The sequence below is a fragment of the Alligator sinensis genome, unplaced genomic scaffold, assembly GCF_000455745.1.
Source record: "Alligator sinensis unplaced genomic scaffold, ASM45574v1 scaffold842_1, whole genome shotgun sequence".
In the NCBI taxonomy this organism is placed as follows: Eukaryota; Metazoa; Chordata; order Crocodylia; family Alligatoridae; genus Alligator; species Alligator sinensis.
In genome coordinates, this window is record NW_005842295.1 from 1,630,438 (window position 1) to 1,643,648 (window position 13,211).

Sequence of the window (13,211 nt, forward strand, 5' to 3'; positions counted from 1 at the left end):
CTGCTGCAATTCTTCTAGGCAATGTCTTGTACTTTGAGATCCCTTAGCTATTGTGAGGTTCTTTTTCTCATTGCAGGCAGATAATACCTTGGGTGCCAATCTTAAGGAGAGCCCCTTCTTCCTGTGATTTCAGAGTGTCCTTACATAACACAATAGCACGAGATACTTAGCAGTTTTGCCTATCTCCTTTTCCTTAAGTCTGCACTCCTAGACCATGACTAGACCATGTTTAACATCATAAAGAGATATACAGAAAGTATGACATAATCCATACATGATAAAAGCAACATAAATGGATACAGCATAACACTGGCTTTTCAAGGAGACCACACATGCCATATCAGTGAAACAAACACAAGAAAACCTGACTGACACACCCTGTGAATCCAAGCTTTGGTGGGGTTCATAACACCAAGACAAGGGTTTTTATTCTTGCTTGTGGACTCTGCATTCTGATGATGCTGTCCTCACAGTTTCATATTTTGTGGGGGGGAAACTTACCCTAACCATTTGTTTTGACCTTTGCATTAGATATAGAAGAAAACCCGTTTCTTTTTATAATTATATATAAATATATAATATTATAATATGCAAATACTATATTATATTTTACCTGCCAATTTACATCAGAAATAAAGCCATACTTAGATAATAAGAGCATGCTCTAGCAGTTAAAAAGGGAGGTCAGGATGAAGAAGGCCAAGGTCCTCTTCCTTACTTTTTTTTTTTACTCAATTTGTGATCTCTGTAAAATGGGTTACAAATGTCCACCCCTCTCTCAGGAGAATGTTTGATGGTTAATTCATTGTTTATAAAGGATTTAGAATTTTTGTTTTGAAAATGCTAGAAGAGGAGAAATAATTATTAATAAGCCATATCCAAAGGCCAACAGTCATGTTTTATTCTTTGATTCCAGTTTTATTCATTTCCCAATAGCTCCAATGGAATTTTATGTGAGTAACAAGTCAGTGAGTACCTCCAGGGTTTGTCCACGAATAGTCATAGCTCAGTTAGGTCCCAACATATTAACTGGCTTTATTTTCACATAATACATGTTAAGGCAAATCTATGTAGCAGCACAAGTTACACCCCCAGAGGCTACGTAATGGGTGTTTTGTTATTGCACACAAGGCACAGGAAAAGGCACAGAATTTGTTTTCTTTTGTTTATTCACCTGCACCATGAGCATACAGCATCCTTGCATACTTTGTAGACAAGATGAAGGGGTGAGGCATAACAATATCAGTGATGCTAGAAATTAGGATTGTACAAAGCTTCAGTCCCTGATTCAATTTGGCAGAGATTCAGCCCAATTCAGTGGCCAAATCTCCAAATCCGAATTGAATCAGGAGACCCTTTACTCTCTCTGAATTGAATCAGAACCCTCTGAATCGATTTGGAAAGATTCAGCGATTCAGACATAGAGACAGCTTTAAATGTTTTTTCTACATACCTCAAGGTATCAGGCGGTTCATGAATGCTGCAATGGTGGGGCAGATGGAGCATCCCACAGGAGCACAGGGGCTCCCCAGCATGCTCGGCAGCAGACCCAGAAGTAAACCAGAAGCACTTCAGGTCCACTTCTGGGTCCACCAGGGAGCATGTGGGGGGCACCCCCACACCCCCTGGCTCAGTGACTGGTGCCTCCTGAGTCTGGGGGAGCACCTGGGGTCCCCCCACATCTGATCGCTGAGGCAGGGGGAACATGGGGGGCCCCACGGCATGTTTGGCGATGGACCCAGAAGTAGACCAGAAGTACTTCTGGTCCACTTCCGGGTTCTCCGCTGAGCACGTGGGACCCCTCCTTCCCCGCATTCCTGTGGGATGCTCCATCTGCCCCATCATCACAGCATTCATGAGCCGCACCTGGTACCTTGACACGTGTAGAAAAAATATTTAAAGCTGTGTCTATGGCTGAATCGCTGATTCTCTGAATCAGCATTGAATCTTCAGATTCGGCCAGATCGAATCAGGGACAGTGATCTGAATCAATTAATTGAATCACTGTCCCCGATTTGGGCCGATTCTGAATCGGAATTGAATACGGCCTATTCAGCACACCCCTACTAGATCCTCCAAATTAGAATGGCAGGCCGTGGTCACAAATTATACAAAGAAGACAGTGGCAGTGTAAAAATTCTTCATGGTATACCAAAGTATCAGAAGTGGACCACAGACCAAAAAGTCTATCTGTAGAGAGAGAAGTCTAATTTCCATGCCTACTCAAATCTTGACACCTTTACTCTTTTCCCCAGTTGATTAGCCATTTACTGCCAACTGTAGTAGAGGTTTTTCAGTGTGGATACCTACCCACTAGGAACCAAACTAAAACCATTCAATTCATTTCATAAGACCACTTATATTCTCTATCACTACAACCTGTGCTCTTTCCTGCCCAAGGCAGGGGGTTGGACTCGATGATCTAATAGGTCACTTCCGACCCTAGAAATCTATGAAATCTATGAACCTTGGTTAAAACTGGCAACCTAAAGGTAAAAATTCTATAACCCATAACTAGTCCATAAGCTGCCCACTCATCTATATTTTTAAATAGCTACATTGAACATGTTATGATTTTGAATCTAAAACAACCTATTGTGTTTACTTCACATTCAATAGCAAATATTCTGCTTAAGACCGACATTGTTATCTCTCAAGTGTTCCCAGCCTTGAACATCAGCCTCCCAGAGCCAAGCTAACACAAGTTCTAAAAATCACTTTAATGAGGTACTCTGCAAAACTACCAGCCAACTCATCAGGCCAAGTTGGAAGATTATTGTTAATTTTCCTTGAAAAGTTCATTGCTTCCATATCTACAATTTCAAACTCTCACTTAATAATAAGATCTGTCTTCACCCAGTTGCACTTAAATAGCTCTTTCTGTGTGTATTACAGATGCTGCACACACACTGAGAATAAAGTAATAAACATCAGAATATTATCAGGCTGATACAAAGTTCTGACAGTATTAACAAATTATTCTTACTGTTCAAATGCCATGGAGCAGATGATTTTCACATCATTAATTATAGTGATTGCCAAGAAATGTCAGAAATTTTATTTTTTTTAAACTAAATGTATGGTTTTAGAAAATAATGGTTTGTTAAATAGGAGTATATTTAAGACTGATTATCCAACTAGTATACTTTTAGAGTTTTAAAGCAGTAAATATATCAGTGAAATCATGAAATAGTATCTTCACATTGCACTCTGCTTTTAAATAGATTATGCAGTACAATATTATGAACATGAACAAATTACGGTGGCTTTACTTGTACAAAGATTCAATTTAATTTCTTACTTTTCACTTTTGAAGTGAATGAAAAAAAAACCTCACTCTCTCTCTCTAATCTTTTTACTGGATGGAAGTCAGACTGGCATAAACAACCACTAGATAAGCCAGAGAAAATTCTGAGAAACTGAAGACGACAACTATAAAGCTGTCTCTCCCTTTACCCCTCAAGCCTCAACATGGCTGGGGGGAAAGGAAAGTTGCTGGAAAGTACATGTCAGGAAAGAACATGTTAGGGGCCCAGACTGCAGCTCATAGCACTGAGGAGATCTGGAACAGAGGTACATAATATAAGATAGGCTCCTAGGGCAGGCATGGCTAACCTGCAGCATATGTACAACATGTGGCCTGGCCAAGCTCTGTGTGTGGCACGTGGCAGATCAAGAAGGGGGCTTGCAGCACAGTAGCAGATAAAACAGGGAGCAGAAAGCAGAGTAGCAAATGGGGCAAGGAGCAGAGGGCAGGAAGCAGATATCAGAGCAGCAAATCACACAGGAGAAGGGACTCAGAATGACACTCAGGGAGGGTACAGAACTTAATTTGTGGCATACCTGCCAAAAAGGTTGGCTCCCACTGCCATAGCAGGTTGTGTACATCTTACCCCAAAGGATATAATATAGATAGGCTTCCAGAAGCTTGCCTAGTTCTGAGAACAACCACGGATTGAGAAGGTTAAAAGGTGGCTTAAAATCATCTTGGGCATGTCCACACAACCTAAATTTAGGGGTTTTTTTACATTGTGTGCTGTGAGCTACACAAATGCTGATCAGCTTAGTGCTAGCTTGGAGTTTGGAGCAGTCATACCTTCGATTTGAGCAGTTTATCTGTGGGGAGTGAACACACCTTAATGGAACAGGAGCTGGGTTGTGCAGATAAAGAGATAATCCTGCCCTGGAGTGGAATAACTTTGAGCCGCATAATGAGTGCTTTAAGCCATTTTAAGGTGTTAATGTGCAGACAGTCTAGGGGCTAAGAGCTTCAGGAGCTGCCAAAAATGCCCATGTAACAAGGCCCTTAGAGACCAGAGTGCTACTGTGAAGTACACCTCACCCGCTTACTCCAAGCCCCTGTCTGCCAGCCCCCAAAATTAGGCAATATGGCTGCTTTAGAGCAGCATTTTTCAACCCATGGGTTGCAACCCAAAAGTGGGTTGCAGAAATATTGTAAAGGGTCGTGGGGAGGTCCCAGGGAATAACACTGTTTCCCCATGCAGGCTGCAACGCTGGAAGCCTGCATGCAGCCAGCATGCAGCCAGAGGCCTGGCAAGCACACAATATTGTGAGAGCAGCCCCAGGAGCTGGAGAGGAAGGAGGGAGCCAGATGCAGCAGCCAAAGGAGTGGGGAAGGGGAGAGAGGGAGAGACAGAGAGAGAGAGACTATGTGAGTTCGGGCCAGGTTGTGAGTTGTGGCAAGCTGAGAATTATGCTAATGAGTCCCAGTGTGAAAAAGGTTGAGAACAACTGCTTTAGAGCAGCCTTGAGTATGTGTCAATATGTACAACCAAGACAGAGAGCCTAAGAATGGCTCTGGGTGTGTGTTCAGCAATACTTTGAGGTGACTGCATTGCCTGACTCCTGAGGGTCTGGACAGATGTAATTCTCAAAACATTCCACATACACTCTAACCCCCCAGACTCTAGATGTGCACAGCACTTAAGACTGGCTTAAATTTCCTGGAACTTTTCAAAAGCTCCCTGGGAAAATCAAGTACTATTGGAGTTGGTCTTCCACGTACCAGCTCACTATTATGTGGGGTCAAACAGCATGCTGCGCACAGTGCCCAGTCAGTTCTGCAGACATCCCAAACGACACCTCTCCTCAGCCCCGACACAGCACATGCAGGGAAAACGGCTGCTCTGGAATGCAGCCAGGACTGTATGATCCAGAAGCCTGCTCCCAGGGTCCCCCAACACAGGGCAGATCGCACCATGGGAGCAGAAGCAGGGCCAGTTTTTAAATCCTTAAACCGGTTAAGAACCCCCCTCCTCCACTCTTAGCATCTGCTCCCTTCCCCTCTATCCTCAGCAGCATGCCCCCTCCCATTTATCCTCTCCCCCATCTGCTTCTGCCACCCTCACTATCCCCAGCTTATCCAAGTGGTTAAGGGAAGCACTCCTGCCCTGCTCCAGCTGGGAACAGTGGCAGTAGAGGCAGCAGTGAGTGGGTTTCTCCTCTCTGCCTAGTTACTTCAGGTGTTCCTTTCCGGTCTGGGAGCAAGTGTAGGGAGGGGGAACTCACCCACGGCCACTGCTGCTGTCCCTTGCTAAGCCCAGCTCAAGCATGGCAGAAGTGGCTCTGGAGCATGCCCCTTGCCATCCCATAAGCAGGGAAAGTAGCACTGGCAGGCAGAAGAGTGGGGAATGGGAGGGGAGGAGGATGTACCATTGAAGATATAAGGGAAGGCAGAGGAGAGATTCTTACCTGCTTTGGGGACTGCTGCTCCCACGGTATGGGCAGAAAGAAGAGGCACAACTGTGCCACTGCCTTCCTTCTAGATCTGCCCCAGCCAGATGTGCGACCCCCTGCTTGTTGTTCTCAGGGGCTGTGTGCTCTGCACCACCATCCCCCGCCCCCAAGATCTCCACAGCTTTTCAATCCCTGTCTTGAAGGCTGCACTCTCAATTTCACTTCCCTGCTAGAGGCCCAGCCTTCCAGGGTGCCAGGCTCATCTGGGGAGTGGAGGGATTGCAAGGGGTGGGCGGGGCGGGGGGGGCATTGTGTGGCTTGTCTCTCCCTCATCCCAAATGAGCCTGGCACCCTGGAACAGCACTCCCTCCCCTTCTCCCCACCATAAAATGACAAACAGGTGGCCACACAGCCCCCCAGTACTTAGCAACCCCTCCGCTGCTGTGTGAAAGGGCTGATAGTCTGGGTACTCCACTACTCCCTGGTGGCATTTTGGCATCAATACAATCACCAAAAGGTGAGGGTTCTTTTTCAAACCCGTAGTAGTGTATATGCAGACACTTCTGTCCAGGGACAATTATAAACTGGTTTCCAATCAATAACGTTCTTATAACAGTGCAAGTGTTATATCTGTCCACACCCTGAGATTTACAATATTAAGCATGGGAGCAAAGGCTACGGAGTGCTTCTTGGCAGAGATCACAGAGTTAGCACAAAGGCAGTGTAAACCAGCTCTTCTAGATTGTTTCCCTTGGGTGACATACCCTTTAAGACACAGACACGCATGCATGTATTTTACACACATTCAATATAAGCCTGATTTCAGAGAATGCTCAGTTACTACCCTCTAAAATCAAGCCTCAACTCCACAGAAAAACTGAAAAAAATGAATTCAAATCTTTACCAAAAATAACTACAGAAACTTAAAATAAGAATAAATAAATGCTCTTTATATATTAAACATTGCTTTTTTTCTTCTGTCAACACTCACTATAGGGATGGTGGTCTTCCATTGTATAGATTTCTGTCTCATCTCTGTATAGCCTATAGACAAGCTTGTTGGAATTTGGAGAATCAGGTGGGCTCCATGAAAGACAGATAACAGAAGCATTTAGAACCTGTCCCGTAGGTGGAGGTTGTTGGGATGGTGCTAGAGCACAAACAAAGAAACAGAGAAAGATTATTTCCAGAACAAAGGTGATTAATAAACATGCACATATATTGAAATGAAATCTTAAAGAACAAGGTTCCTCTGCTACTAAAAAGAAAAAACACTGTCAAACAGACAATATCAATAAACAATGTTGAACCATCAGATGAACTGTACAACAAAGCTTTTTATCTAGGTACACAAACCAAATTAATGCATCAAAGCAGCCAGCTCAAAGATACTTGGAAATGCCACAGAAGTTAAACATCAATAATACCACAGTTTTCTAAAAATCCCTTGTTCTTTGTGTTTAAGACACTATCTAAAGATGGATTATATTTATGTCCAATATTATTTTAAAGTTTTATTCTAAGTATCTGTTGGGTTTTTTTCAAAAGTGTTATTTCCATTTAGTCAATCCCAATGGCCATATAAATTAATCTAACCAAGTAGAAAGGACAAGTCCATGAGTTAGTCTGTTGAGACATCAAGAGGCCATACTCCCATTGATTTTCCATTGAAATGTGAAATCAACTGGAGTTAGATACGCAAGTACCTTTAAAACTTCAGCCCAAAATGATTTAACATTTGTATGTAACGCAGACTAATCTGGTTGTCATTGGACTTAATTGTGTTCTCTTTTGACACTAGTTGTTATATCCCTAGAATTTTGCCCCTTGTTTCTTTCCAGCACTCAGCATTGATTTTTGATAGTACAGGCCTCTATGAAAAGTGTGCTTAATAGTATTATGGTTTCTTTAGAGTAATTGTAACTATCAAAGGGGCATTATTTTGGAGGAACAATGTTCTAAAACTGGTGACAACAATTAGGAAATTCTGGCATAAAGACTTGAAAGAAGATTGCAGCTGCTGTATCATTCATGTCCAGAAGAGGACTCTGATTGTTATTTAAAATACTACATGAGTTGTTTCTTACAGTTTCACACATAAGTCTATAACATTAGCAATCTAAACCATTTTTAAAAACAGTTGAATTACTATTCACTTTAAAAAAACAGATACTGAAACAATGTGTAGATTATTTTATGTGTCCGAAGTACTCTGTAGATGAAAAGTGCCATACAAGTATGATGTAAGTATATTTTTATACATTCTATTGAAAAAAATAAATTTTAATGTGAAACAATGTGTAACCTAATTCTCATGCAAATAGAGAGGTACTGTATATTCTAAAAGTAGGTTAGAACCAAAATCCAGAACCTGGTCACCTTGAACGTCTAAGAATATTGATCTGTGGGGAAAAAAAGCTGTCTCATTCTGTCCCATTGAAAGTATTATATGTTCTATAATGGCATATAGTTTTAATATTAAATTGCTTTACAGCTCAAACACATATTGGGATCAAAACTCAAACTTGTATATATGTTTATGTACACCCTTTCTGAGTTTGTGTATTTGTGTTTGTATACAACACATAATCACAGAGATATCATGATGATGAAAATAATATAAATGCGTAGGGAGATTATGTAAACTAATACTTTGCAGAAATGTCTCAAATACAAATCCACGTCATAAAAGGAGTTAAGAGATAACTATTAGTATCACTTAAAGTCAGTTTTTTATGTTTGTAGAGTATGTCTGTACTGCTACTAAGGCTCTCCCCCAGGCCTCCTCTGTAGCCGAGCTGAACCCACCTACTCCCTACATGAAAACTCACCCCCTCCAAAGATGTCCAGCAATACCCTGGAAAGTTTCTTGACCATCAGGACATGAAGCCAAACTTCCCCCTAACCTGCTCTGCCCCTGCAGTGTGTTCAGTATTCACCCAAGGTAAGCAAAATGAAAACAGAGGATAGAAGTTTGCCAGCAGCACTTCTGAACCCCACCTGTCACCACTACCTGGAATAAGAGCAAAACAGAGAAGGAGAGAAAAGTATCGGGCATGATTCCTAGAAAGGCTATGTTTCAACTTCTTATACATCTCCAACAAAATCAATCATTTCTCTTCTTTTGTATTTTATGAATGCAGAGCAGCAAGGTATGCAGACATGGAAGGGCAGTTTGTGTAGTTCAGGTAACTATGGGCAACCATTAAGTTCACTCCAAATAGTGAGACATGCTATAGGTATATCTTTAGATTTCTAAGAATGTAAGGCCGTATCTCAACCTTAACAGATCTGGAAACAGCATCCTAAAACACACTGTGTGTTCTGCCTCCTGAACCAGAAGCAATATAGTCATCTACACTACAGAGCGGTGAGTGGCTTAATTAGTAGTGCTGAGTAACAGTGCCAGTTATAGAACATCCTCAGTCTAAATGCAGTGATACTGATTTCAATTGGAGGCAACCCATGCAGGACAGCATGACATGGTACAAGTCACTGTTGCTGTCACAGTAAGTTTGTAGTCAAGCCATGGCCTTTTGAAAATAGGACTTAGCCTTAAACATTTCATTCTACCACTGCTTGTTTTTCCTTTCTCTTATAATTCCCTACTGCTATAGGTTGACCACTGATATCAATAGTGGAATTGCTATTGCAGATAGGCAGCCAGTGTATGCCAGCACAGATATAATCCACCAAACAAAATCGAAAAAGTCATTTTAACTAATCAGGAATCATACAAAGGTTGATGCCTTGCCATCCCAGTCCAGGTTCATTGCAGTTGGAGCAGTGCAGATGTTCAAGTGCAATGTGATTCATATCGATGTCTGACTTAATTGTCAGCATAGCTTTAGCCCACTCTGAACATGCCAATTTATGATGATCTGTTATGACATGTTGCATTTTCACCAATCATGACTGGTGGAGGCCTTGTGAAGTTGGGGATGAAACCATGTTTCGCTATGTGCCTCAGCCCAAATCTAATGGAAGCTGAGGGAGTTCAGTAACTCACAAGACAAGCTCAGTGTTTGATGCAAAACTACAAAGCTCTTTAACTACATCTTTCTAGAAAGGGCGGCTAAGATAGAGGAAAGCTATGGGAAAAAAAACCCCGTAAGAATTTGAAATATGAAAAGATCGTTACTATTACAGAACTAATTTAACATTCACTAAACCAATAAAAGCCAGTAATTTGAAAGACATGTTTCTAAGACCAACATCCACTTACTTTTACTGCAGCCAAATAGGTTGTGGACATCCAAATTACTAGCATTGGGAACACAGTTGTCACATTTCAAGCCAGTTACAAATTGTTTACAAATGCACTGTCCAGTAACGGGATGACAAGTCCCATTAATGACTCCTGCAGGATGACAATTACAATTCTGACATCTATAAACAAAAACAAATCGAGAAAGTAATCAAAACACATTAACACTTCAGTTAGACACAGTATGGTTTTATTTACTGTGTCCTTTTTTCTGATAATTAAGAATCAGAAACAGCCTCATGGAATGAGATGCAGTAGAAAATTTAAATACTAGTATCCATTTAAAAACATAAAATGTACCCTAAAATATTCACAAGTTTGACTTCATGCTATTCAATGCATTTTTAAAATAATCCTTTAAAAAATCTCAGTATTAGATGAAAATTGTTCTAAGAAAATATTTTGGATTTTAAAATGTGTTATTGTAGAATTGATCTATAACAAAGTGCATTTGGTATTTACTAATAAAATGTTATGGCTGGTATTTCAACCCTTATACATTCAACGTACACCTTTATTCATACAGGTAGTACAACTGAAGTAAATTAGATAATATATTTATGTGACCTGCAAAATATATTCCAAGTCTGAGGACACTAGCCTTTTCTTTAAAAAAAAAAAGTTTCTTACCCACAGGTACAACTGGAAGCTTTAAAAATCAAATGTGAAGAGAATAAAAGGAAGAAAGAGACAAAGGGAGGAACAAAGGAAAAGCAGAGAAAGTAAAGGAAAAGGCAAGGAAAAGAAATTGAATGGTTAGGAGGCAGAGCACATATTCTGCCCTAATGTGATACTGATGCTGACCATAAGGCAGTTCGATTAAAAAAAGAGACAATAATTAACAAATCAATTAGTATATAAAGACCACAATCTGACTTCAGTTTCTGTGGAAAGTTTTCACTAGCCTCAGTGGAAAATCCTCTGTGGACTAAGGTCCAGATTCTAATTCATTATACAGCTGGTCCAATAAAAGTTGTTACATAATTTCTGGACCATCATGGCCACAACACCTAGGGACAGACATTACACATAAACCGGTTTAAGTGATCAGAAACTGATTTAGACCTGTAACAGAACATAAGTTCAGTGCACATAAACCAGTTTCAAAATGACTGAAACTGGTTTAAGATAAACCTGGTTGAATGTAGTATGAGACTTAATTGGTCAAACTGGTTTATGCAATGTCTGTCCCAGACCCCTTCCTGATTTAAGTTAAACCAAAGTCCCTCAGCATCCCAGATGCTTTGCAGCCCTGGGCTGGGCTCTCTGCTCCAGAGAACAGGCTGGCCCTGCCCCTCTGCTCCCTAGCCAGACTGTTAGGCACAGCAGGACCTGCCTGGTTTCCTTCACTGTTTGCTGCTCAAGCAGGGATTCCCCGCTCTCTCCCTCCCATCTCCCACAGCACAGACCCCAGCCACACGGACTCTAGGTATGTGGTGTGGCAGAAATGCCACCATCTGTGTCCCTCTCCAGAAATCTCTCTGCCAGCGTGAGAGGCTGGTGTTGAATTCCTCAGGGAGGGGGATCTTCCTCCCTGCCTACATGACAAAAGCCTGGTGCCTCGGATGTGGATTCTCTGGTCACCTGGGAAGGGGGAGGGAAAAGCCCCGCTCACCGGCCCAGGTAGCCAGTGATGCTTTTTAAATTGATTAGTTAGTGGCCAGCACTGGCAGCTTCGATTGGACCGGGCTGCTGAGGTCAGTGAGGTTATTTAAAGGCCCGGTCCAGGAAGAAGGCAGCCATTAGCCATGCAGTCACCCAGGTGAATCTAAAACAGGCTCTCTCCTCATAACTGCATGCTCCAAGAGTGACCTGCCTCCAGAGTCAGCCATACGGGTTTCCTCTGTGGGATCCCACTGATATTCCTATGATACTGCTCTACCTTTTACCCTGTTTTCAACCTACCCCCTGTAATCAATAAAGTTCTCCTTTGTGACCGGTGTGGAGACTTATTGAGGGGTGGGTCTAAATTATGCCGAGGAGGCCCCTTAGGTCTGTGGACTAAGGGAGACTTTCCTATTAAGCCCCTGACTTGGGAAAGTGCCCCAAGTGCCTGTATTGGGTCTAGTACCAAGTGGACGATCAGGCCTGTGTTTTCCAAGGTGTGCAGAGCCAGAATTCAGTCCAGAGCCTTGGATGATGGCAGTGGGAGCCCCAGGCTAGCAGGTGTGCTCCAGGGAAGGGGTCGGCCAGATGTGAGGCACCCCAGGGAGGCACTCGGAGCCTGGAAGGTGGTCAGGCGCAGTGAGGTGGGCAGCTCAAGGCAGGAGCACCCACTACCGGCCCGCCACATGTGGTATGCTAGCTAATGCTGAGAGGTAGCTGTGTGTATATCTCTCCAATTTCACTGGGATAGGACAAAGGCAGACAGAACAGTGTCCGCTTAGGGCTTTTTGGAGCTAATCAACAGGTCAGCTGCTAGCGTCCTTCCATTCATTCCTTGGAAAAAGCTGTTTAAGAAGAGCTTGAACTAATGAAAGTGTTTGTGGGTTTTTTTGTTGATGGGCTGATAAACACTGTGCTATCAGTCCTCTGCTGATTTTATCAGCCCCCTGCTGGTTTGCAGTCCCTTCAGGTTTGCAGACAGTATGGAGAAGCAGGGAGAGATTGAAAAGCTCAGTATCATCAACAGATACATGCACTGCACACCACCCCCTTGCCTCAGAGTGCTAGCCCAGGGCTGGGGTCTGGCAATACTCCTGCCCCTTGAGCAGCGAGCAGGGAAAAGCCTGGGACAGTGCAGGCAGGGTGGGGCTTTACAACCTTCCTTAATTAGAGCATCCTGCTGGGGCCTGGCCACATCCCCCTCAGCTCAGTCCTGTGAAAGGAGAAGGGAGGGCTGCTCTAGCACCCCCTCCCCCGGCATCTAGCATGAGCCACTGAAAACATGTGCCTGCATTTTTTCATTCCAGAGGGAATGTCTGTATGGTTGCAAACTGTTTCAACCTAGGCAGTGTGCGGGCCGGGAGCGATCCAGGCCCTTTTTCGCGCCGCGCGGGCTGTGGCCAGCAGCCTGGGCACGCTGGGTCGGAGAAAACAGGCGACACGCTAGAATTAGTCATGGACGCCTAATGGTTGATTTAAGATTATTTACTTACACCGAAGATGGTCACGGTGCAGGCAGGAAAACTTGCTTGAGTTGCAGTTACAGATAGAAAAGAAGAGAGGCAGACTAGAGTTCCTTCCCGTGAACATTCTTCTAGCCCATCCGGTTGGAGGCTCTAAACCGCGAGCCCGTCGCGCCAAC

General features: G+C 43.0%; 1 protein-coding gene across 1 annotated transcript in view; it reads right to left on the minus strand.

Moving 5' to 3' along the window:
• USH2A (usherin) overlaps positions 1-13,211 on the minus strand; it is a gene marked incomplete at its 5' end in the record, with an annotated part of 567,922 nt that overhangs the window by 508,868 nt on the left and 45,843 nt on the right. Inside the window, 2 exons of the mRNA XM_025209559.1 lie at positions 6,689-6,847; positions 9,923-10,086. Coding sequence (XP_025065344.1) covers positions 6,689-6,847; positions 9,923-10,086 — 323 coding nt within the window. The remainder of the gene's footprint in view (positions 1-6,688; positions 6,848-9,922; positions 10,087-13,211) is intronic.